This window comes from Neofelis nebulosa, chromosome 5 (genome assembly GCF_028018385.1).
Source record: "Neofelis nebulosa isolate mNeoNeb1 chromosome 5, mNeoNeb1.pri, whole genome shotgun sequence".
Taxonomy (NCBI): Eukaryota; Metazoa; Chordata; class Mammalia; order Carnivora; family Felidae; genus Neofelis; species Neofelis nebulosa.
In genome coordinates, this window is record NC_080786.1 from 63,310,212 (window position 1) to 63,338,021 (window position 27,810).

General features: G+C 37.0%; 1 protein-coding gene across 11 annotated transcripts in view; it reads right to left on the reverse strand.

The window, feature by feature from the left end:
- PHC3 (polyhomeotic homolog 3) overlaps positions 1–25,753 on the reverse strand; it is a 90,118-nt gene extending 64,365 nt beyond the window's left edge. For 6 of the 11 annotated variants that reach the window (XR_009261996.1, XR_009261998.1, XR_009261997.1 and 3 more), the window contains exons 1-5: positions 22,529–22,694; positions 18,185–18,340; positions 16,958–17,035; positions 5,137–5,295; positions 3,028–3,126 (exon numbers count right to left, since the gene is read on the reverse strand). Coding sequence is in view for 8 of the 11 variants with exons in the window: in XM_058730472.1 (XP_058586455.1) it covers positions 3,028–3,126; positions 5,137–5,295; positions 16,958–17,035; positions 18,185–18,340; positions 22,529–22,672 (636 nt within the window). In the remaining 3 variants the exon portion in view is untranslated. Of the gene's footprint in view, positions 1–3,027; positions 3,127–5,136; positions 5,296–16,957; positions 17,036–18,184; positions 18,341–22,528; positions 22,695–25,688 lie in introns of those variants that run through there. The other 5 variants (XM_058730468.1, XM_058730466.1, XM_058730464.1 and 2 more) reach the window with 4 other exon arrangements.
- Between the last annotated feature and the right edge of the window lie 2,057 nt (positions 25,754–27,810).

Genomic DNA, 27,810 nt, shown 5'->3' on the forward strand with positions numbered 1-27,810 from the left:
TCTGAACCCGGGTCTTTCTATTCTTCCCTTTGCAAAAAAACTACTGGGTGCCTATAATGTTCTAGACACTAAATACATCTACTATTCATACTTCAACTTAACCTGCAAGTATGTATGACTATTAAACACGTTTGATAACTTGGCTAAAGTTATACAACTAATAAATACCTGAAGTGGGAAATAAAATTAAGTCCATGGAGGACTTCATGCATGTAATTTGATTCGGGAACCTCACTCCTAACTCCATGCCACTTTCCTATTTTAATTTCTGCTTTTTTCATGCATGTTTTCAATTTTTTTATCTCATTTTATTATATGCATCTTGTAAATCAATTAGAATTTTGTTGGAACAAAGTCAATCATTAAAAAAATAAACATATTCTGGAGGTTGATAATGGTCTTCCTTTATTAGGTTTACAAAACCAAAAGAAAACAGGAAGATCATTACTTCAACAAATTCACTCCACAAAGATATATCAAAAAGGCTCACAGCTCAGGTCATGATCTCCTGGTTCATGAGTTAAAGCCCCATGTAGGGCTCTGCGCCGCCCCTCTCCCACGTGTGCGCATGCAAATACTCTCTCCCCTCTCTCAAAATAAACTTAAAAAAAAAAAAAAAAGTTGGAGCTCAAAAAACAAAGTTAACAAAGGTTTCATTTTGTAAATATGGAAACTAAAGTACAACAAAGTTAAGGAATTGTGGAGGGCTCACAGAGCACATTAGGAGAAACCTGACCACCATCTTTATATTCTGATATATGCAAAATGGTCTTTATTATTCCATAAATAATAAAGAGGTTCTACAAAAAGTATCAAAGAATATTACTACTCTCTCATTTTTTACCTTTTACTAAAAAATTGAGATTAAAAATATAAAGCTAAGGATGATTCTAAGATACACCTATTTCTGCCATACGTATCTAAAACATTTTTTATGGAAAAATACCTAAACAGTATCTATCATACAAAGTATTATTCTATACAATTGTTTTAACTTAAAATTTATTCTGGGTGCCTGGCTGGTTCAGTTGGTAGAACATTTGACTTTTGATCTCAGGTTTGTGAGTTTAAGCCCCATGCTGGGTTGTAGAGATTAGTTAAAAAAATAAAATCTTTAAAAAAACAAATTAAAACTTATTCAATTTAATTCATTTTAATCTTTACTGAGGTGTAACTTACATACAGTAAGATGAATAAACCAGTTCTACTGAATTTTGATATATGTATACACCATGTTACCACCACCCTAATGAAAATACAGGACATTTCCATCATCCTAAAAGTTCACCCATACCCTGAACCAGTCAATCTCTCCCACATTCAGTCCCAGGTACCATCAATCTAATTTTTTCACGATAGATTAGCTGTACTTGTTCTAGAATTTCACATAAATAGAATCACAAGGTAGATACTGTCTGGTGCCTGCATTATTTGCTATTATAATGTTTCTGAGATGCATCAGGAGTTTGTCCTTTTTTATTTCTGAGTAATACTCCATAATTTGTTTATCCATTCACCAGTTTAAAGACATTAGTTGTTTCCAGTTCAGGGCTATTCTGAATAGAGCTGCCACAAACATTCATTTACACATCTTTATATGGCTATGTTTCCACACCTCTCAGAGTGAACACCTATAAACAGAATTGCTGGGTCATATGTTAAGTATATGTTTAACTTTTTTTAAAATTTTGTTTGTATTTATTTATTTTTGAGAGACAGAAAGAGACAGAGCATGAGCAGGGGCGGGGGGGGGGGGGGGGGGAGAGGGGCAGAGAGAGAGGGAGATACAGAATCCGAAGCAGGCTCCAGGCTCTGAGCTGTCAGCACAGAGCCTGATGTGGGGCTTGAACCCATGAACCGTGAGATCATGACCTGAGCTGAGGTCAGACACTTAACTGAATGAGCCACCCAGGCACCCCAGTATACGTTTAACTTTACAAAGAACTGACAAACTGTTTTCCAAAATCACTGAACCATTTTACAATCTCACCAGCAATATTATGAAATTGTGGTTGCTCCACATTCTCACCAACGCGTGGTATTATGAGTCTCCTTCATTTCAGCCATTCTAGTGTGTAGTGATATTCACTGTGATTTTGATTTCTAAAGGGATTAATGATGTTGAACATTTTTTTCATGTGCTTATCATGGCCTTTTGTATATCTTCCTTTGCAAAGTGTTAAATCTTTGGCCCATTTTTAACTGAATTGCTCACGATCTTAATTGAGTTGTAAGCATATTTTGTATATTCTGGATACAGTCTTTTGCCAGATGTATGTACTATGAACATTTTTCCTCAGTCTATGGCCCACCTCTTCACTTTGGTAACAATGTTTTTTGAAGATTTTAATTTTGATAAATTCCAATTTGTTATTTTCTTTCATGATTAGTACTTTTTGTGCCCTAAGAAAGCTTTGTCTACCCTAGTGTTGTGAAGATAATGCTATGTTTTCCTGTGGAGATTTTGTAGTTTTGGCTTTTACCTCTAAGTCTACATTGTACTTCTAGTTTACTTTTGTGAATGGTGAGGAGAAAATTAAGGTTCGTTTCTTTCATAGTACCAAACAAGATAATACTCTATTCAATTTTTCAAATTAAAAATATCCCCAATTCACTTTTAAACTTAAAATCTATCTTGACTTATTTATTACACAACTGCTTACAAAACAATCTACACAAAAGAATACAACTCACATAATAAGAGCAATAAATCTGCCTTATAATAAAACAAACATATATAACAGCAAAACCTCGTTAACTTTCACTAAGGTCAAATAACCTAAATATCTGTGTTTAATGGCAATATAATTTGTTTTGTTTTGTTTTGATTGGTTTTGTTTTGTTTTTAATATAATTTGTATAAAACCAAAAAACCTTCTTGAAGTTCTCATGGTATTTTATTAAATTCCAATCTGAAATGTACGACAGAGAGCACTGTAACCATCAGTAACTTAAACACAACGTATGCTTATCTTTAACCTGAATATCCAGACCTCAAGTACCACATTATGAAGCAGACAAGCTCACCTGAGTAGCTGCAGACTGACAGGAAGATGACGATGACGACGAGACAACAGGAATGTCAGACTGTACAGCAGCCACAGTGGTAGCGGGTGTGAAAATCAGCTGTACAGACAGAAAAACCAAAAAAATACCCTAAGACAAAAAGAACGTGTCCCACACACAATGTATAGCAGGCAAGAGAGACTGAAATTTGTGACAGAAAGACAATGCAGTTTAGGATTGTCTCCTAAGCAAAAGGTTTTACGTGACAAAGAGAAGTTTCTAATAGAGAACTAAAAAAAATAAAAATTAAAAAAATAAAAAAACCATAAACAGTTTGAAACAGCTCATGATTCTGATGAGTAGAAAAATAAATCAGTGCTCAAAAAAGAAAATGTATTTTCGTAATATGAAATCCTCATACCAAATTTTGCCCCAAATAAGCTATTATGATGCTTAAACTTTTGCCAGCTTAAAACTATGGCAGAATTCCTAAAATGGAAGTTATTTACAGTGGACAACCATAGTCACTACTCTTGAATACAAATTTCAGTGAGAACCTGAAAAGAAACACAAAAGTCTTTTCAGTGTTCTTCATCACAAAAGATAACTATGCTACAAACTACACTATAGTATTTCACTCAGCCACATGGGATCTATAGTACAAACCTAGGGTGCCCTTGATTTTAAAACTATTCATAAAGAAATATTCATTCCAAATGTAAATGCCACAACATGTCAAAATACAACAATGAAACACCTGCAAAAAAGCTTCACATCAAATAAAGGAAGACATACTCGATTTGTTTATCATCACCATCTCTTCAAATGTTATTTTTTAATATTGAAACAGAATGCCATTAGTTTAAAAAGGCAATACAATCCACTCAGAGATTATCCAATCCAATTTAATAAATTATGAGAGTTATTTCAAACAATGTGTAAATGCTCTATTTGAAAGTTGCATTACAAATTATTCAGTTTCCTATTTAAATTAAAATTACCAGTCAAGAGATCTTTTAAATTTCAGTTCTTTATATGCTAAGTTTAAATGAATTAACCAAGTATAACTTTCACAAGAAGGTAATTCCCAGAATAAACAGCTGAAAGCAGGAAACCTCAAGAGAAAATGTTCTATGTAGCTTGAACCATGTGAACCTGCAAGTTTTATAAAGAGGTCAAAGTGGTCATTTCAAATAGTTCAGTCTAATTTTAAAGCATATTATTAATTAAATAAGATCTCCTGGGGAAATAAAATCAGAAATATGGTAATGTCTACTGAATAATCTGTAAATAAAAGGTCGGTCATGTCATGGTTTCCTCTTAGAAATATGATGGAAAACTCTGTCATTTTAGTGGAAAACTGGTGATCCAGATATATATTCCATTCACTGAACAAAAAAGAATATAAATAAATATATATTAGGCCAAAGCTCTTGTCTAGCTACCCGTAAAGACACCAAATAAAGTAAATGTCAACAATTTCTACATTCCTTAAAGAAGCTCGATAGTCAAATTAGGAAATCAGCAGGTACTCAAATAAAGAATAGCCAAATTAACATTCCTGTATTAACAAAAGATCAAAGTAAACACAAGAACACAAATACCTCTCAGATTTTGAGATGGGAATGACCAAAGCTAAAAAGCATCTGGTAAACTACCAGGAACTCCAATCCAGATTTCAGAAGATTCCACAACATAAATTCTAACTTAACAGTTAACCACCAAGTTTTCATCAAATTTAGGATGTCAAAGATACACAATGGCTTTCATATCACTGCAACTCTCAATTATAATACTGTCAGATGCCATCAGTTATAAATGCATCTCAGTTTCAGAGATGTAAAAATGTGAAAAAGGTTTGAATTCAATAAAACAATTAAAAAATAATCGCTCCATGTTACAGAATCTGTTAGCTTCCCAAAGTTGCTACTATTTGATACACCAAGAAGGCCTACCAATTAAAAGTAGAATTTTTCATGACATATATGTATAAGAGCTAAGCACACATATAAAAAATTTGTTAAACATTTCTTAAATATTAAAAATGCCTCTTATTGCATCAAATCAAGAAACATTTTGATCTCTCTCAAGTCCTTAAACACTGAAAAAATTTGGTAGCTCGTATCTTACCATTTGAGCTCGGAGATACATTTGAGCTTGGCTTGCCGTTAGGGTAGGGGAGGTACTCCCTAGTAACATAGTCTGTTGGGTAATACTGCCGCTGGTAGAACTGGAAGCCTGGGAACGGCTTATTAACTGTGCAGGTGTAGGAGAAGTGGAGAGGTTGATCTAAGGAAGAAAACATATTAGGTCATAGGCTTCCATTTTTTGTTTCCGTGCCAGTGAATCTCACCAAGCTGCAGTTAGGCAATCAATGGTATAAACTATGGCTAAGGAACCTAAAAGAGAGGGCTTTATCTTTGACGGAGCCTCCTTCACTTCTCTGGGCAATTATCTGCACATATGCAAACAACACTATGTACTGATTAGTAATCAGGAAAATTTTTAAGGATATCCTCAAGGTGTTTTGATAAGATTCCAGCATCTTAAAATATCATTTCCACTACCTCCTAAAAATTAGGGTTAATGTTCCATTATTTTAATATTCCTTATAACACTTGAATCAACAGTTTATACTATTTTGTCAGATTCTGTCACATTTCGAGGGTTTTCTCAAGTGAACAAAAATTAAAACACAGATAATCCATTCACATATATATATATAAACATACGTGTAACACATAATTAGTATAACGTTCTCCCTCAAAAGCTCTCAAAGAATACAATTACTACTTGTCAAACGGAAAAATCCTGAATACTGATTACAAAATTAAATTATAAGCACTACCTTAAAGTTAAAACTGCTGTTAAAAAAAAAGAAAACTAGTGCACAGTCTATCTCTAGGATACATAAAAAACTGATAAATGGTTATTATCTATAAAGGCAAACTGGGTGAGGCAGGTAGAGAACAAAGGGAAACACATATAGCCTTTATCTTTCCAATTTCACACCACATGCATATATTATCCTTTTTTCATATTTTTTGTGTTTTCTCTATTTTGATTTTTTAATGTTTATGTATTATCCATATTAAAAATAAATATTTTAACAAGAGTAATATAACCTGACCTCCAATACTTTAAAATTAAGAAATAAATTATAAAGCAGTTTATTAGACTTTTGATTCAAGCGACAAGGTAGACTAGACGAATACATCTATGTGCCCAAATACACTCACTGAAATGCCAAATCAACAAGAAAAACTAGAATACAATTGAACTCCTAAAGGGCAAGGATTGGGGGGTGGAATTCCCAGGTTCCAGAAAGGAAGTAACTCAAAGATGTAAGCTCTAGCTGACAGGAAGGCAGTCTCAGGGGATCCTGGTCTAGAGATAGAAGACCTGATTCTGAACCTATTTCAGGCAAGAGCTGGAGGTAAAACCCCTATTTTGAGCCAAGATCTTCAAAAGCGGTGCTCAGTACGTGCAAAGGGACTGGAAATGCTCCACCCATGTGCCCTGAGAAGCAGCAAGGGAGCTTGCCATCTGCCCTGCCTTCAATGGAAGGAGAGAGGCTCCGATGAGAATCATAACACCAGGCTTGCACCATGTGGGGGATACAAAATCAAATTTACACCACCTGCAGTTCCATAACCCATCCCAAAACATTAGCATTTAAAACAGTTCAGGACATCTGTTAAAATGAATAAGGTATCTATCTGTTAAACTAAGAGTGACTGGAGGAAGCTAAGTGAAGGATATATTGGAGGTTTTGCATAACTTCCTAGGAGTCTATATTTATTTAAAAATAAAACCATTAAAAAAAAAACAGTATAGTGGGTACACAAGAGTTGGTTAATGAATTCTCTAAATTTATCTGTTATCTTTTGATTTAAAAAAATATATGTACTGGCACACCTGTGTGGCTCAGTTGGTTAAGCATCTGACTCTTGATTTCGGCTGAGATCATGATCTCACAGTTTGTGATTTCAAGCCCCATGTAAGGCTCTGCATTGACAGCTCAGAGCCTGCTTGGGATTCTCTCCCTCTCTCTCTGCCCCTCTCCTGCTCTCTTTCTCAAAATAAATAAATAAACATTTAAAAAAATAAAAATACGGGCTCCGTGCTGACAGCTCAGAGCCTGCAGCCTGCTTCAGATTCTGTGTCTCCCCTTCTCTCTGCCCCTCCCCTGCTTGCACTCTTTCTCTGTCAAAAGAAAACAAACGTTGAATAAATTTTTTTTATAAAAAAAATACAAATAAAAAATAATATGTGTACTTAAATCTAGAATTCAGTGCATAAAGGCAATGAATATCATACACAGAATTATTCTGCAATATGGTTTTTACTCCTGGCACACCACTAAAATCCCATTAGCAATAATCACCAATGTCTTCCATCTAACAAATTCAGTGGATTCCTTCCAGACCATTCCCTCTCAATCTTCTTTACCAGCTCTTCTTTCTGGCCCACCCCCAGAGTGTTCATGTTTTGTTCTCAATACTTTTCTTCATGAATTCCTAGATTATCACATCTACACTACCACAGTCTCAAAAAAAAACCCTCAAATCTGATGGTTCTCAATCCTTGATTATAAATTCATTCAGAGCTCCAGATCCAAATACCTACAGAATACATCTTTCTGGATATCTCTTATCAACTCAAATTCATCGTGTTCATACACCAAACTCATTATAATTCCTTCTTAAACCAGCTTCACCTCAAATGGCCACAGGTATCCTCTAAAATCCCATAAGACAGATTATATGGAAGTCATCCTGAATCTTCCTTCTCCTTTACTAACATACAAAATCGGTCACACCTTACTGTTTATACATCTTTATTTTCTTCATTTTCATTTTGATTTTTAATCACTTAGTTTGAGAGTTTGGGCCTATGGCACTTCCAGCTAGATTACTTTAGCAGCTGCAAACTGACCTCCATGCCTGAAATCTTGTTTCCTCTTACTTGCCATATAGTCTTTCCCTGATTTAATTAACTGACCATTTAAAAATCTGGGTAGCTTCAACCTCCCCTGACTACCTCTCTAGCATCAACTCCTTTCACTCCTCCATACACAACTTTCACATTAGCCATATGAAGCTACTTGCAATATCATAATATCCCAGGCCTCTGTGGCCCTAGTAACAATGCTCTGGACTGGTTTGAGCATCCCCTTAGCCCATGCCCCACCCCATCGGCACCTAGGTAGTGAACAACCCTCTTTCAAAAATCATCTGCTCTAATAAGCTTTTTTCAGGCATCCCTACATCCCACAGTAGAACTACTTCCCTTCCTTTTTGCTTGTTATCATCCATATACTTCTAGCATATACTTCTATCTCACTCTTATAAACAATAATTTCTATAAGGTGGGGGATCATGGACTATTTGCCTTAATATATCCAATATATACAAAAGTACCTTCATTCAATAAGTTTACTGAGTTAACGAATGCCATGTTATTTTAAGGCACACTTCATAATTTTAATTAATATATAAGCCCAACACAGAGTATCAGTAGATGTGTATGAGAGAAAAAAAGCCATTTTGGTACAGTCCCTAACAAAGCAGAGTAAAAAGGCAGAGGCAGTGTGGTAATATTAGTTCAACTCTATTTTTGATGTGCTTTATAATAAATTATTAATAGCCCCCTCCCAAAGCTTTTTATTTTCCTATACCTCTACAAATGGACACTTTGAACAAAACCTTGCTGCAAAGATTAAATCACTTAGCAGGGTAAAACTGGACTCAGGTTTTCTGACCCATGTGCTTTGGCGTTCAGAGTTGTCTTCTACACCCTGATCACTTGCTAATTTGGGTCATTCTGCAGTAATAGTGCCATGGCACTTTTTTTCGTCAGTGGAAGGAAGAAGGGGAGGGGCGGGGAGGAACTCTAGTAAGAATAGACCACACACTCTAAACAGAAACACAAAAAAAAAGTCTTTATAAAAAATGATTTGCTGGTAGCTAAAATGCCTGAGAGTGCTCTGTAAGGAAGCAGAACACAAAGTACAAACAGAATGCTTTTCTTTTTCTTAAAAAAGAAAAAAAGGAAGTACGAAAACTAAATTGTAACTTCCTCACCACCTGCATTCCATTCTGTGCAGGCTGTAAGATTAAAAAACCAATATCATGTTTATTTTTAAGTTCCACATAGCAAGTGTCTCCTCACAAATGCCTAACCCATGAGGGCAAATGTATCTGTGCGAGAAGTCCATCTCCATAACTCATCTAACTAAAAAAACTTCCTTTCCTTCCCACAACTGATAAGCCTCTCCTCTACTCTCTGCTTTGGTCTGTTGACCTGAACCAGAGCCCTTAACTGTTTGGATTATATTCTCTGTTAATTCCATCCCAACATTCCTAATTTCTTATCACTTTAAAGCCTTGGCCAATCCTGTCACCTCATACCCAAAGACCCATACTCCATAAAGGACCCATACTCCTTGAGCCCTTATTACGGAAGCTCTCTTCCCAGTTGGAAGCACTAATTCCAAGAGTCACCAGAGAAAACCACGTATACCAAGAAAAGCCATTTGACTCCCAACCATCTTGGTATCTGCCCAAAAGGAGGTTACATAGGGTGTCCGGCCCAGAATTCTCCCTAAAGCCAAAGCCCATTTGAGAACCACTCCTGTTATATGACTGATCAAAATCAATCAGGTATGTCTACAGAGACATAATAGTTCACAGACATTAAAAGGATAATATATATCTGTAATATTCAATGACAGGAAAATATCTTTAATGACCCACTGAAGAATGAAAAAACTGTAGAATAACATATAGAGTACATTCCTTGCATTCCCACTTACATAATTATCTGAAAATGTCTTCATGTATACATACATATCACATGTGAAAAACACGTTGAGAGAAAAATGAATGCATAGTATATACACACAATAATGCACTCATAAAACTGTATGTGATTAAATTTCATATATATATGGATACACACACACACCCCTCTGGAAGAACAGTCACCAAAATTTAAAGGTGACTAATCCCCACTACGGGTAAAATTTGGGATAATGTGTATTTTCTTTTTTGTCTTTTCTATGTAGGTGTTACTTTAAAATAGGAAAGGAAATGTTATTTTCCTTTTTTTTTTTAACGTTTAGTACATTGTTTTGTTTTTACCACTTCAATGCAGTGTATACCTTTTCCTGGCTCATTATTCAGTGGGTATTAGTAGGTAATTCAAGTGTCTAGAATAATAAAATATTAATATTTCAAATAATATCTACCCATTTCGATAATATCTAATATTTCAAATAATATCTACTTAAAGGATTTCCTTTAAGAGACTGCACGCTTTTTAAATTTTTTTTAATGTTTATTTTTGACAGAGAGAGAGAGAGAGAGAGAGAGAGGCAGAGCATGAGCGGGGGAGGGGCAGAGAGCGAGGGAGACACAGAATCTGAAGCAGGCTCCAGGCTCTGAGCAGTCAGCACAAAGTCCGACACAGGGCCTGAACTCACAGACCACGAAATCATGACCTGAGCCACAGTCGGACGCTCAACTGACTGAGCCACCCAGGCGCCCCAAGACCGCACACTTTTAATAATACTATGAAATAAAATGTGTATTCTATTTATTATAGAAAACCATTATTTCTACTATCTGAGATTCAAGCTATAAACATAACAGCAAAACAAACAAGAAACCTCATAATCTCCCATTTGCTTTCAGATTTTGACATCTTAGAAAAACTGCAATGCTGAAACAATTAAAATATGGTAAGTAACTTAAAATGTCCAGCAATGGAGATGGTTATATAAGATAAAGCGCATCCATACTATGCAACACTATGCAATAGCTTAAGTAAGATTGAATTCTGTGTGCAACCACATTTCACCACATTTACTATCACCATCACAGTCTAAGTCACTAATCTCTCAGATAACCATTAAAAACCATTTAACTGGTCTCCCTGCTTCTATCTTTGCCCCCTAGAACCTAACACCGCCACTAAGTTAAAACCTGTCTGAGATCATGTGGCTTCCCTACCGAAATAGCTCTTCTCTCCAATAGCTTCGCAATTAAATGTGAGTAAAAGTTTTATCATCTCTTCCCAACTGGATTACAATTACCTCTCAAATGTCATCTCTACACCACACTCCCACTCTCTCATTCCACTCCAGCCACACTACCCTCCTCTCTGTTCCTCGAGCATGTTTGCCTCCTTCACTCTCCTTCAAATACCATTTTTATTCGCAATGCTTTCCCTGACCACCCTGGTTAAAAAAGCAAATTCCCTCTCCCCATTCCCCCTTCTTGCATTATTCTTCTTTATAGCACTTACCATCTGACATATTACATACCAGCTTACCATCTGTCTATCCCTAGCTCCACAAGGACAGAGAATTTGTCTGTTGTGTTGCTGTGCTCCCAGCACCTAAAGGGTCTGGCACATATTGAATGCTAATAAATATGTGTCGTATAAGTGAAATGTATGAATGAAAAAGAATCATAGAACTGGGCTTCAAAATCTCATCTTGTTTAGCACCATAAGTAGAAAGCTATCACAAACAAGGTTTTTCCTTTTTGACTAAATAGTACAGTGAATGAAAATCAAAACACCCAAGATTAATGTAGATCCCAGGACCAAAAGACAACAAAGAAAAAGAGAATGAGATACAAACAGCTATTGAGTCATTTAGAGACTTATGATTGCAATTTTCAGCTACATAATCCTTTCCAGCTGAAAATGCCCATAAAAGAGAAAGTATATAGAGAATGATGGCACTTCACTTACATTAAAACAGACAAATAAAATTAACTACATAAGTCTATCTGTTTACATTCATGTATAAAAACACACAGTAATAGGAAAGCCTGACACAAAATTTTTTCAGGGCCAAAGGGACTACTGAATCAGGATGTCCCTTCTACTTTATACAATTGTAGTGTATGTCCCTTAAACAACACGAGTACGTTTGTGTTTTATTTAGGCAATATAAAAATTAAAATAAAGCTCTTCAATCTACTTCCTCAGAGATAACAAATGACTAACAATTTGTTGTGTATCACAGATTTTCTTCCTGAATAGTCAGGCAGATATATAGATTTTTTTTTTAAGTAAGTTAAATGACAGGAATTCTGTTTCCAGGAAGATAGAGATACTTTTCAGTATCCCGCCCACTAAATAAAACTAAAAACCTTTGATGTTACATATAAAATAAGCATAAGAAGATCCCGAGAGGTGGAGAGAAGCAGACTGGCTAAGGACCTCAGAACCCACTGAAACATGTTGTTGTGAGGTCCCTGGGTTTTCTTTTTGTCTTATAGAACCCCAAATTTTAAGCTGAAGTAGTCAGTAACCCAGAAATAGAAATGGGTACAAACAAAAAAAGCCCCAAAAGCAGCCTGTTCTTTCCAGCCGAAAGACCAAGAAAGAGGCTACCTACAACATGGAAAACTTTTAGACAACTGCTCTACTCTAGCCAAACACCACAGAAAACACTGTGGCCCACCCACACCAGCAAAAACTTCCACCTACACCAGGATGTAATGAGGTACCCCAATTCTCCTAATCCTTCCAATGGATATGCTTCAGAGAAAACAAGGTAGAGAGGCAGGACTTTCATCCCAGCCAGGCAGTAACAGACTTACCACCACCAACCCACCCTGTCCTTGCAGTATCAGTGGAGCAGTAACAGGTACTCTTACTCCCCTCGCTCCCTCCAGCCAGGACTCTCACCACCACTCAGCAATTATGAGTGTCAATAGAGATCAAATGGGTAACCTGGACTTTCTACCCTCAGACGATAGTAAGGAGGTGGCACACATTCCCTTTCAGAAGCTAGCCAAAACACAAAGTTTAAATATGATACACTCATAATACTCAAAATATTGAGGTTTCAATCAAAAATCACTCATCAAACTAAGAACCAGAAAGACCTAAGCTGAATACAAAAGACAATAAGTAGATGCCAACATCAAGATGAAAGATAAAATTATCTGGCAGATTTTAAAGCAGTCATCATAAAAATGCTTTGAACAAGCAACGTGAGCCCACTTGAATGGAAAAACTCTCAGCAAATAGAAGATACAAATAAGAATCACATGGAAATTTTAGAACTGAAAAACAGAATAACCTAAATATAAGTTAATGAGATCATACTGTAATTTTTTGCTTTTTTCACTTAATGCCTAATGAAAATGTAAGTCTCTGTATACACACACATTTTTTAGCTATAGTATTCCACTGTACGAATTAACTATAATTTGTTTAATCTTTAATTAATGGGCACTTATTTATATTGTTTATAATTTTTCACGATTATAAACCATGCATAGTTGTATAATTATGTCATTTCTGCATGATTATCTATGTCATAATTATCTGTCATTTTTAGTAAATGACGTCACTAAAAATAACAGTAAGTGAAAGGGAACGCATAGTTGAAATTTTCATACACATTGACAAATAATCTTTCAGAAAGGTTGTACCAAATACATTCCCACTTATAGTGTATGAGTATACCTACTTTCTCACATCCTTGCCAATAATGGGTATTGACTCAATGTTGTTCCTTGTTTTCTGATTTAAGAGATGTCCTTGTTTTTACATACACTTCTTTGTTACTAATACAGTAAATACATTTTCATATATTGAGAAGCCAGGAATTTTTCTTTGAAAATTACCAATACAGGTCTTTTGTGAATTGTCATTGTTTATCTTACAATTATAAATGAATCCTTGTTATTTCACAAATATCAGCTGGTTAATCTACAAGGTACTAATATATTTTTAATCATTCTGTTGGTTTTTAACTTTGTTGCTTTTTTTTGCAGCAGAGTTTTTAATTGGTTTGGATTTCATTTTGGCAAATCAAATTTAACTAAATCTAAGTCCAATTCAGTTAAAGTACAAAGGCATCAACTTGAACACTCAGTCCCAACTACTTTTAAAACCAAACAATCATAAAATCACCACTCTCACTACTGATCAAAGTCTAGAATTAGTCTGTTTTAATGAGGTTTGGAAAGAAGAGGATGCTGGCACCCACTGATTACCTATATATTCAATTAACAACAGCCTTCTCTACAGTTTCAACCCTAAATCACAATGACTGGATTTTGACTCCGTTGTTTAATAATATTCTATTTCTCCATTGGGATCCCACTCCTACTCTAAATCCAAATCTATGGATCTGGCTGATGACTTGACAACCTACCTTCTAGCCCTTTCTCCTACTGGAGGCTGGACCCTTCCCGGTGGGATTTCACTGTTGATCTGGAATCCTACCTTGAAATAACCAAAAACTGTGAAAAGTTTCTAGACTGCCACCTGACATGGCTCATTAGTATCACTACCTAGAGATTTCTGCTACCACACTCTTTCCCTCTTTTGGAGACTGACCCATACTTACTAAGCTACCTTGGGTATCATAATTTGGATAGCTAGTCAACTCACTTGAGCTACTGCTCAACTGGGATATAAAATAAAACAAATGCAGTGTATTTTTTTTTTATTTTCCTGGACATCTGCTCTCCATGCTTACCTCTTTCCCCCCACCAACCAATCACAGGTTCTGGCATGTTTTATCATACATACAAGCCTGCCTGGTTTATGACAAGCAGCACTAATAATGTCATAAAAAAATAAATACAATCACTGGAATCAGAATTTCTGTGAAAGTCACATACATAAATTCATGAGAGAAAAATAGTTTAAAAGGATACCTTTTAATAATTTGAAAATCTCTTTGATATTTATGACATTCCAGTATTTCAAAGAATAAAAAAATTTGCCCATAATTTTTTTTAACCAGCTCACAAATGTTTACAGTGCTTGCCTTAACTACCAATGTATTAATTAAAGACACATCGGCATCAATAACCATAATTATAGTATTAAGGCTTAGGGCTAGATTACATTGCTTAAATTTTTCTTTTTCAGTCTGTTTACAAGTCATAAGTAACATCTTTTTTTTTTTTTTTAAGTTTATTTATTTATTTTGAGACAAAGAGGGGAGGGGCGAGAGAGAGAGAGAGAGAGAGAGAGAGAGAGAGAGAATCCCAAGTAGGTATGCACTGCCAGCACAGAGCCTGATGCAGGGCTTGATCTCACGAAGTGAGATTTAACTAATTTTATTCATGTTCCAGGATACTTCCATGCCAAAAATAGGATTTTTAAATTAAAAATGTCAGTAGCCATAAAAATAATCATATGCTCCTATATATGTACTTAGTCAGCAAAGACCATACCCCTAGCTAAAGAAATACAGTACAAGTTATCTGCAATTCCTTAGCAATCTACAACTAAACTCTACTGCAGTCGATTTTACAAAGTATCAGAGTATTATCATCTGGGATCAGGAAAAATTAGTTAGAAAGGATATTATTAGGTTAACTCAATGGTTCTCAACCAGGGGCAGTTTTGCCTTCCAGGAAACATCTGCCAGTGCCTAGAGACATTTTTGGTTGTCACACTGTGGCAATGAGGAGGGCCTACTAGTATCTAGTGGGTAGAAGCTAGGGATGCTGCTAAGGACCCAAACAGTGCACAGGATAGCCCCCCTACACACACAGCAAAAAGTTATCTGGTCCATAACGTCTACAGTGGAGGAGACAGAGAAATCTGGAACTAACGAAATGTGAATATGGACTACACTGTTAAATTTCCTGCATCTGACCATTCTCATGTGGTTTTGTAAAAGAACAACTTTGTTCATAGGAAATACATATTGAAGTATTTAAGAATAAAGGAACATGTCTCAACTAACCTGCAAATGGTTCAGAAAAAGATGTCTGTCTACACGTATATATGTAGAGAGAAAGAATGAATGATAAAGCAATGAACCAAATGCTAACAATGGTGAATCTGAGTAAAAAGTATATAGAAATTTTCAATATTCTTACAATGTGAAATTCTATCAAGATAAAAAAATATTACATGCCTATAAATTTCTTTTAACTGGGAAACTGCACAATTTCTATATATGTGCAATATAGCAAATCAGATTTACTCCTTTCTCAAAATAAATTACGTTATCTTAGGGTGCTGGGTGGCTCAGTCATTTAAGCGTCCAACTCTTGATTTTGGCTCAGGTCATGATCTCACAGTTCGTGAGATTGAGTCCCGCATCAGGTTCTGTGCTGACAGTGCATGCCTGCTTGGGATTCTCTCTCTTCTACTCTCTCTGCCCTCTCCCCTGCTTGCGCTCTCTCTCTCTCTCTCTCTCAAAATAAAAATAAACTTCAAAAAAAAATTTTTTTTAAAGTTACGTTATCTTGAATGGATACTTGTAAATTGGCCAAGATAAGTCAAGTAAGCATAAGCTGAAAAGTATTAATTTCTAAAATGTGAAGTGTCCAAAAAAAGCTAGAAACATTTAGATGTCTACCAAGGGTTGACATTCTTTAGTATATTGCAGGGAATACATGGCCTAATACTCCTGCATTGTACATTTCAGGCTTTCAATACATACTGAAAACTGCCATAATTCTGAATCACATAAAATCTGAGAAAAATCAGCAGGAAAACATATATAAGAAATAATACAAAAACATTTTTTTTTTAAGACTCAGATTTTCACGGCGCCTGGGTGGCTCAGTCAATTAAGTGTCCTACTTCAGCTCTGGTCATGATCTCGCAGTTTGTGAGTTCGACCCGTGTCAGGCTCTGTGCTGACAGCTAGGAGCCTGGGGCTTGCTTTGGATTCTGTGTGTCCCTCTCTCTCTCTCTGCTCCTCCCCTGCTCATTCTCTCTCAAAAATAAATAAACATTAAAAAAAAATTTATTAAAAAAAAAACTCAGGTTTTCAGAAGCTTAACATTAGCTCTGAATTCTTGAAACTTATCATTTCTATTTCTACGCACTTATCACTTAAGTATCAATCAACAAATATACAACAGCAACTTTGTAAATATTAAGTTCACTTTTGGAAAGCAGTAATTAACATTTTTAAATCCAGGAAAAAATTTAGGGCACTTACAGATGTCTGGGACATACTTGACTGTTGTGTGACACTTCCTGTGGGGGATGTAGATGGTCTTCCACTGGACAAACTTGCCTAAAATAATAAGATCTTTATAATATGTCTATAAAAATCTGAAGTTAAAAACTTTCTGGCACCAAGATACCAAAAAATCACAATAAAAGTTAAAACATCTAGGTATGAACCAATGCAAAATTCAATTCACAGTCAACACAGATTAAGCTTTGGCCCAACAGCTTAAGAAAAAAAGGAAAAAGTTGAATAATGAAAACGAAGGACCCAAAGGCTAATCTTATTTTAAGAGCTGCACTCATTGTCAGTTTCACTCTACAAGTCTCTGTCTTCTTTCAAGTGGAATCACCACTCCAACGTTATGAAAAAGAAAATAGAGCCACATCAAGTGCCAGTGGGTTTCAGTTTCCTAACTTGTATCATGAATATGAAGTTATTTAAAATCATACTACAAAGAAGATGCAAGAGCTGTGTTCCTAACAGAAATAAACCTTTTTCAGGTTCAATCAACTGAGATCCTCCTCTCATAAGAATATTTAAGATTAAATCTTCACATACAATCTTATTTAAATAAACAGAGTAAGAATGAAAATCTTTTTTAAAGCAAGCATTTAATTATAAAAATATCCCGTTATCACTAGGAAGTTATGACTAGATACAAGAAAGGTGCATGTATATATATTTTTATACAGAAAATTTCTGGAGGAATATATACTGAACAGCAGCCACCTGTGAAGAATGAAAAACAGCAGTGGGTCTAGAAAATGAACACCTCCACTTTACCTCTTATAAACAATTTTATACTGCTTGATTTTTTTTTTTTTTTTTTACTGCTTGATTTTTTTTAATGAATGTAAATTATTTATATTAAAATTTTTTTCACTGAAATGTAAATACAATTCCTGTAACCCTAAGTATTCACTGTTGTACCCAGAATTTTATCACCCACAAAACCATGACACTAGCATAGTATTTCTGCAATGTAGATAAAAAGAAGTGGGACGGAGCTAGCAACCGAGTAACATATAAAACATATCCGTACACTTTTTATTAACTTCTATCTGGCAGCCTATTAATTTAAGACAAACTAATGACAGGACATCTGAAAATTCCGAAATAATACCCAATATATCTATTTTCAGTAATTATCTGCAAAAAATGTGAACTTTTGCCAACTTTACCTCATAAAGTCTGAATTCAGTTAAGTCTCACCTGAACTGCAGCAAGGCTCTGAAGCTGGGAGCTGCTTAAGTGCTGCTGCTGGAGGGCTGCGGTGTGTAGCATCAAGTGCTGCTGCTGAGCAGCGTACATCTGCTGAAGATACTGAGCAGCAGAGCTGGGGGGGCGATGCAATGCCTGCTGAATCACCTGTGACGAGTCAATTGAACCAATGTCAAATCATGATCTTAATGTTAAGCTGAACCATGAAGTATAAAACAAGCGGTGGTTTAAAATTTCACTACGTTAATATTGAGGGTAATGTTTATTAACATAGTTCTCTCCTAGTTACGTATGACTAAGATTCGCTAATCTGTACAAATCAAAGCCACCCAAAAGAAGCAATTCACAAAAGAAAAAAGAGCCAAATAAGCACCTGAAAAAATCTTCACTCTCATTAGTCAAAATTTACAAATTAAAACAAGATACTATTTTCCAACTTTCAGATGAATAACTGACTTATTTTAGTGTATGCGCTGCCAAAGCAAGAACTGAATAACTGACTTAAAAGAATATTACCACTAAATGGGGAAACAGATAACTCTCACAGTGTCAGTAAGGATGTAAACTGGCGTACTGTTTTAGAGAAAACTGGGTAGCATTCCGGGCTTGGGTATAGAGAGGAATATGCATTTACAGCCATTACAAATAATAACATAGATCAATGCTGCTCAATATAGCAGCCACTAGCCACATGTGTCTCCTGAGCACTTACGAATGCAGCTAATGCAACTAAGAAAATGAGTTTTTAATTTTACTAAATTTTAATATAAATAGCCACAAGCACCTAGGAACACAATACACCTGTATTGTACAGCACAGACATATCTACTTTTAGCAACAAAAAAAAAATTCCCAAATATATCATTTGGTGAAAAAAGCAGATTACTAAATAGTGTATAGAGTAAGATACCATTTTATATTAAAATATTTGAAAGACTATTCAGGAAAACATTAAAAGACTACCAATAGACAGCTAGATTCGAGGAGATTTTTACCTTCTCATTTGTACTTTCCGTAAATATCTGGAAAAAATCTACAAGCAGGTATTATATAAATAATCATGTAAAACTATAAAGCTACTTCCTGTTTTAAATTATTAGTTTTTTTTAATGTTTTTAAATGTCAGATTCCTTTCAACATAAAAAAAAACTATTCTAACTTAAAAAAATTCCTGAAAAACTGTTAATTACTGTGAATATTAGTAAAATATAAAATCTGATCCTGAAACTTCACAAATAGATACATGTAGAAAAGTATTCTAAAAAAAGAGAAAAAAATCCTTGATCTGTCCAAACTCATAAGTCAGACTAGACCTCTCCTCTGCAACCACATTCCAAAGTCACACCATGCCCCACAGTGATCTGAAACAGCACAAAACCCTACTCTCAGGATCAAACCACAGTGTTCAGAACTAACAGAGTAATTGAGCCATAATCCTACAGCTTGAGGTCTGAGTCAGGACACCATGAACCACAGAGCAATGAATCTCTTTATCCAAATTCCAAGAAACGTATTTCCTTGTTTACTTTCATGTATTCATATCTCATCTCTCCAACTACAGATTGGCTGTATCTGCTACAGACTCCTGTCACAATATCAATGTACGCTTTTGACCTCTCAGGAGACGACAGACCAGCATTAAGCAATTTAGAATTACAGCAGTACACCTTTTGGGTCAGGTAAATCTATATATGTTCTTCGAATTCCATAACAAAACTAAAGTCAAGCTAAAATAAAAGATAAATATAATCTATTTGACACATTTTTGTCAGTGTAGCCATTTCTTCTATTGTCAACACAGTCTTTCATTATTGTTCAATGACACACTGATGGAAGAGAGACTCCTAAAAGGCAAGTTAAAGGTGCAACACATTGTTCTTATTTTAATCTTTAAAGAAACAAAAAGGGTAAAGAGAACTCATGGGACTGGAAAAGAATGCTGGACAGTATTAAAGAACTACTTAGGTAATTCAATGAATATTGATTTGACTGTACTTTAGAGGAAGCAATTCTATCACCTCATAAGAACTAGTATAAGTGCTATTTGTGAGAGATACCTATACCTATCCTTCTCCAGTAACATCTTATTTTTTATTAACACATTCAGCTTAGATAAAAACTAGAGATCAAAATGTCATATTAAAATACCACATCAACCACATACTCAAACATCTAGATACTCTCTCCTAGATCCCTTGCCGCAAAGAAGGTAAAAAACATTAAAAACACATTCCTCATTCCAGTTTGAACTTTTGCTGGACTGACTCAATCTTCAACAACTCTGATTCTACCCCATGGTAACTTCAGAATTCTAAACAACACAACAGTTAAAAGCCATTATGCTGGGATATCCAATCTAGAAAAATGGAGTGGAGAGAGGACTATATCGCAACCAGGTTAAGTTATTCTCAGAGTAGAATGAAACATAAAAACTCACGGAGTGATTAAAGGCACAACTCTAAAACCAGACAATCTACTAGCTATGTGAATTTAGGAAAAGTTAATCTATTTAAAACATCCGTTTTCCCATCTGTAAAATGGGAGATAACAGCATCCACTTTACAGAGGTGTGGTGAGGATTAAAAGAGATAATCCAGGAATGCCTGAGTGGCTCAGTAGGTTAACATCCTTTGACTCTTGACTTTGGATAAGGTCATGATCTCATAGTTTATGAGTTCAAGCCCTGCTTCCAGGCTTTGCACTGGCAGTTCAGAGCCTGCTTGGGATTCTTTCTCTCTCTCCCTGTCTCTGCCCCCTCTCTCTCTCTCAAAATAAATAAATAAACTTTAAAAATAAAAAAAATTAAAAAAAAGAGGGATCCCTAGGTGGCTCAGTCAGTTGAGTGTCCGACTCTTGATTTTTAGCTCAGGTCATGATCTCATGGGTTTGAGCCCCACACCAGACTCTGCACTGTCAGCAGGGACCCTGCTTAGAGTTCTCCATCTTTTCTCTCTCTCTGCCCCTCCCCTGCTAATGCTCTCTCTCAAAAATACATAAACTTTAAAAAAAAGATAATCCACGTAAAGCATTCATCAAATGCTTGCCACATAGCAATTATTCAATAAATATTAGCTACTGTTATTGATTGGGAATATATAATGTGCCCCACACCGTTTTAATGCTTCCTTTAATGATCAAAGTAACTGAGGAACTAGGTGGTCTCATCCTCATTTTACAATTTCCTGATGGTCAAAGAGATCATGCCTCTCAGCCAAGACACATAGCTACTAAGGATTAAGAAAATGGAATTCAAACAAAGAGCATATCAGACTACAATGCCCATGCCGTTTTTATGAAATACCATATTGCCTCAACCTCATTATAAAAGTTAACCAAGTAAACTTAATTTTGCAACCAAGTGAAGAGACTAAAACTTTTCCTAAATATTCCCTTCCCCCCTCTGCCCCTAAGAACTTTAAATGATTCTTCTGCTTAGGTTCTTAAGCCACTTGAGTTTAAAATGAACCTCTAGGGGCACCTAAGTGGCTCAGTTGGTTGGGCGTCTGACTTTGGCTCAGGTCATGATCTCGTGGCTCGTGGGTTCGAGCCCTGCATCAGGCTCTATACTGACAGCTCGGATCCTGGAGCCTGCTTCGGATTCTGTGTCTCCTTCTCTCTCTGCCCCTCCCCCACTTGCACTCTGTCTCTCAAAAATAAACATTAAAAAAAAAAATCTTCAAAAAAAAAAATAAATAAATAAAATGAAATAAAATAGGGGCACCTGGGTGGCTCAGTCGGTTGAGCGTCCGACTTCGGCTCAGGTCATGATCTCACAATTCGTGAGTTCGAGCCCCACGTCGGGCTCTGTGCTGACAGCTCAGAGCCTGGAGCCTGCTTCAGATTCTGTGTCTCCCTCTCTCTCTGCTCTTCCCCTGCTCACATGCTGTCTCTCTCTCAAAAATAAAGATTAAAAAATATTAAAAGAAAAAAAAAGAAATAAAATAAACCTCTTAACACATCCACAGACCTGAACAGATCTTCCTAAGTCTATATTTTGGTTTCAAATATAAAAGAACCTAGAAAAGCCTAGATCCATTCTGTATATTTTGGCTGTAGGCTGAGTGTCTCCACATTGTAGCAGCCACCTAGAGAACTTCCAATTATAATTTTCTTGACATATGGTTTTATAAGCCACATGCTGACAAATGTAAGCCCTTTCAATAGAAGGATTATTGAATAACTTTTGATTGTTTCAGATATTAACTATTCTAACTGCACTCATTTAGAAAATATCATGTGACTCATTTGAGGACGTAAAACAACAGGTTCACCCGGCTTAAGAGAAAAATAACGGCATCCTAAGTCTTAGCCCACCCGTCATTATAACTGAAATACCTGTACAGCGTGTCGGTCTGAGCCACTGTAGACAGAGATCTGTGGCTGCTGCATTCGAGAGGAGGAAGTGGTGATAGTTGTGGTGGTGGTACTACTGGCTGTTGTCGACACAGAAGATGTGCCAGGGTTTGCTTCACTATCCATAGCTGTACTGTGGTCCTTGAATCTGTCAGGTAACACAAAGGGTTTGTGTCGGCAAAAGCACTGTGTTACAGGCTTTAAAGAGTATTTAATTATTTCAAAGAAATAATCAGCAACAATCTAAATTTTTAAGACAACCCTCATAATAGCAGAGATAGCATACAGTCACCATAAACACTTAGAAAGGAAAAGTACTTCACAAATATATAGCATATTTGATAGTTAATACCTTCTAAATTTGAGTTCAAATAATTCAGGATATGCAACTTAAATAAATCCTGGCCTAAAGTTTATCTTTTCATTATTGAAAGATGAGTGAAACCGAAACAAGTTTATAAAAAAATACTATACTTAAAAAATAAATACTAAAGCAACATCAGAATTTAAAATATTTCTTTACTTTCTTTTGACCAAAGTCATTCTTAACTATTAAAATAGGATGCCTAAGCATTTGTGTTCATTAGCTTATTTCTGGTTACCATATACACTCTGCTTTTAAAATGTTCTCTTATTAATTTTAAAAATAATTTAAGATTTTATTTTTGGGGGCGCCTGGGTGGCTCAGTCAGTTAAGCATCCGACTTCGGCTCAGGTCATGATCTCGCAGTCCGTGAGTTCAAGCCCCGCGTCGGGCTCTGTGCTGACAGCTCAGAGCCTGGAGCCTGCTTCGGATTCTGTGTCTCCCTCTCTCTCTGCCCCTCCCTTGCTCATGCTCTGACTCTCTCTGTCTCAAAAATAAATAAAAACATTAAAAAAAAAAAGATTTTATTTTTTAAGTAATCTCTATACTTGATGTGGGCCTCCAAGGGGCACCTGGCTGGCTCGATGGGTGGAGCACACAACTCTTGATCTCAGGGTTGTGGTGAATTCAAGGTCCACACTGGGTACAGAGCTTACATTTAAAAAAAAAAAAAAAAAAAAAAAAAAAAAAAAAAGTAGGGGCGTCTGGGTGGCTCCATTGGCTAAGTGTCCGACTTTGCTTCAGGTTCGTGATTTCAAACCCCGCATTGGGCTCTCTGCTGTCAGCACAGAGCCTGCTTCAGATCCTCTTTCTCCCTCCCCACTCATGCTCTCTCTCAAAAATAAACATTTTTTAAAAAGTAAAAATAGTAAGTTTTTATTAACTCACAGCGGCTTTTCCCCTAGTCTACAACACTGTCCACACTACACCTAATAACTCTGGTTATACTTATAAGCAGATTACTCCTGGAAAACAGAGCAGCTGACAACAATTTCCTCACTTCCTTCCAAAAACCTCCTTTCATAAAGAACTGCTCCAAATTTTGAAAACCCGTAATTATGTTACTTTCCTCATGTATGGACAGTAAAGGACATTTTTGTACCAGACTTTCTGATTCCTTCAAACTCACTTCATTGTTGTGGTATAAAATCCCACTTAACACTGAATCTACAACTGAATAAATTCAAACAACATTTTAAGTCAAATCTGAGGGCCTCAATATTGTTAGAAAGTAAAACTTAGAAATGCACCAGAATGGTGAAAAGCACACTACGGATTTTATCTTTCTTATCCAATCTTTTCTTCTGAGAAGCAAAATCTGCCACACATCACATCAGCATCATTGACAAGAATGTAGCAAGAACACTTTCTACTTCATGAAAAGACAAAGGAATTTGGCACTAATTCTGCATACACACACTATTCCCATATGGTGTCTCTTTACGTACAAATTTTCTTTGTTCTTTACACCATTTATGCAAATAGTATTTATAGGCTGTCCAAGGAATTAAAAGTAAAAAAACAAAAAAAACAAAAAACCTCAATTTAATAAAAGTGAAAGGAAAATAGTAGAGGAAAACAGCTGACTTCAGTTTTTTGATTAGTAAATGACTCACATCTTTATGCTTCTCTATGGTTTTTTTTTTTTTATACTTTTTCAAACTGCTTTCCAATCATCAAATCATACGTTCAACTCATACAGATTTAGTGGTAGACAAGGTAAACTTTTTGCCAAATTGCTGGCTGTCAAAACTCTTACCCATGTAGCAGTGATATGCAAAAAGCCAGTTTAAATTCTGGTCCTTTCAGACAGCTATTCTGCACAACCACGTCCTCAAACTGAAACCCCATGGTAAGTTCGTTCACTAACAAACCAAAGATGGTCGCAGATAATCCGAATTCTAGGCCCAAATCTAAACATCAGTGAGCAGGAAGGACCAAACCATTGTATCACATTTGGAGACCTGGCACAAAAAAACAATTTTACTAACTCCACCGTCTGTGCGTAGTACTGTCTGCAAAATACAGCTGGCAGTCGTGGTGCACAAGAGGCCTACCCAGGAAACACGAAGTTTGAGTAGCTAACTAAGGACATCATCACACCACACCACCGCACAAGAACATGGCTCTCTAAGGCAGGCGTCAACACTGCAGCCAGAGACACAGGGGAAATAAGGTCTTTCTTTCCGGGGTGTTTCAGCCTGGCCAGACCCGCAGGAGCCCCCGCCGCGATAAGGCCCGCGCTAGGACACCTTCTCCACGCCTCCTGGGGGAGGGCGGTGAGCAGCCTCGTCTCAGGTTCTCCCTCCGAGGAGGAGTGGGGTGACGCCGGGGCGGGAAGGGGGGGGAGCGCTAAGGAGGCCCGGCAGTGCCCGCCCAACCCTACCCAGCCTCCGCGGGCCCCTGGAGCGGGCATCCGTGACGAAGCTGCCCGCGGGGCCCACTTGCAGGGATGACAGCGCCTGAGGGGCCCGCTGGGGCCCACCTCCCGGAAGACCCCAGCGGTCGGGGTCCCTGGGGTGACTCTGCCAGCAGGGCCCGGCCGATTCGGGATCACACGGCGGAAGGGGCGCTCCCGCCTGGAGGTAACTAGACCCTTACAGTTGGCCTCCGCCCCCCTATATGGGCCAAGCGGGCTCCTCCAAGCAAGATAAGGAACTCCTGGGTCTCCCTTTCCCTGCACTGCCCTCCAAAGAGCCTTGAGCTTTCCCCTCAGGGGACTTGTCGCTGCCCCACTCGCCCCCCGGTTACGACATCAGTCACCAGCAAGCCACTCACTCCGCTTCCGCCATCTTCTCTCCTCCATCACTAACACGGGCTGCGCATGCGCCCCCCGGCGGCGAGCGGAGGGGCGGGGTCGACTCAGCCCGGGGGCCCCCCCCAAGGTCACGTGGCGTTCTCGTCTTCCAATCCCCCCTCCCACCAGAGGCCTTATTCGCTCGGGGAAATGACCAGGTTTCTCCAATTTAGCTGCCAGTATCTCCCCTCCAATCCCTCCCTTTCTCTTGCCGATGGTCATCTTCTTACGGAGGGGTCTGTAACCAAGATATAAAAAGTTCTGCTTGGACAGTTAACTTAAAATTTTTAAGAACATCTAAAATATACCAAAGCCTATGCAAACTGCCATAAGTGAAATGAAAGAAAATACAACCGAGATTGGATGAAGTTTCAGTGGGAAAGGAAATGCTTTGGTGGCTACCGGGCTTGTTACCTAGGGCTTATTGAAGTTGGGGGTACAAACAAGCAGTTCCTCTCTCAGCCTCAAAAATTGTGTTCCAGACCCTGTGAGATTAAGGAATCACCATAATTACCCTATGAATGTTATTCACGTCTTCCGCATGAATTTACTGAGCATTTAGTAGGGATTGCAAACTTGAGCACCGGAAAGAATAAGCAGGAATGGCCACCGGTTTGCTAATATGGTTTGCTGTACAGTGTATATGCTAACTACACTGAGGCAGACTGAGACAAATAAATAAAGATGACTTTTAAAAATCTGTGTCTTCCAAGAAATTTTAATATCAAGAGTGGGGTGTTTTTGTAGAGATATCCGTTCAATGTAATAAGTATTCTGAAACATCCATTAAGTGTTTTGGAAACCTTAAGTTCATGAAATAATCAATCTTTACTGCCCTTAACAGAAAAAAAAGTGTACTGATGACAATGTCCTTTGGTATTTCTAGACCTAATTTCAAGACCTGAAAAATGAAGTATTGATATAAATCTATCATAAAGTGTATTGTGGTCTAATGAAAAGTATACTTAATCTTAGAAATCTTGTGCTTTCAGGCTTTCCCTAGGGAAGGAAAAAGAACATTTCCAGTGTAAACTAAATTGTCAGTTTACTTCTTTTCCCTCCTCTGAAAACATAGTTTTTTTTGTTTTTTTTCCTAAGGATTTTATTCTTGGGGCACCTGGGTGGCTCAGTTGGTTAAGTGTCTCACTCTTGACTTCAGCTCAGGTCATGATCTCACGGTTATAGTGTCAAACCCCGCATCAGGCCCAGCTCAGAGCCTGCTTGGGATCGTCTCTCTCTCTCTCTCTCTCTGCCCCTTCCCAGCCCATGCATGCATTCTCTCTCTCTCTCTCTCTCTCTCACTCCAAATAAATAAACTTTAAAAAAAAAAAGATTTTATTCCTAAGTAATCTCCACACCCAAGATAGGGCTCAAACTCACAATCCTGAGATCAAGAGTAGCATGATATTATATTTAATATATATATTTTAAAAAAGAATAGCACTCTATTCTGACTGAGCCAGCCAGGCACCCTTGAAAATGTGGTTTCTTTACTTCATTTTCTTCTCTGAGGGCAGTGCCTTTCCTACTACTCCTAGGAGAACTCACTAAAAAAGTCCCCTTTGAAAAGTCCCTTTGGATACTTAAAAATATTACTACTTTTTCTTTCATTTCTGACATGCTTATATGATGGCATTGTCATTTGACTCTCAAGAATCAAATTTCCATTGGTATTGCTGAAATTTTTGGTTAGAGAAACAAAAGTGGAGAAATTACAGTCTTAAACCTAAAGACAGAAAATGTCAAAGGAGTGTTTGGGATAAACATGTTAGGTAAAGTATTTTAGGTAAAGTCAGACCAGTATTGCTTTTTGAGAAACATTTCTTTTTCTTTTTTTAATTTTTTAATATTTATTTGTTTTTGAGATTTTGAGAGAGAGAGAGAGAGAGAGAGAGAGAGAGAGAGAGAGAGAGATGTGCAGAGTATGAGCGGGGTAGAGACAGAGAGAGAGAGACAGAGAATCCGAAGCAGGCTCCAGGCTCTGAGCTGTCAGCACAGAGCCTGATGCAGGGCTCGAACCCATGAACCGAGAGATCATGACCTGAGCTGAAGTCGGATGCTCAACTGACTGAGCCACCTAGGCACCCCATTGAGAAACATTTC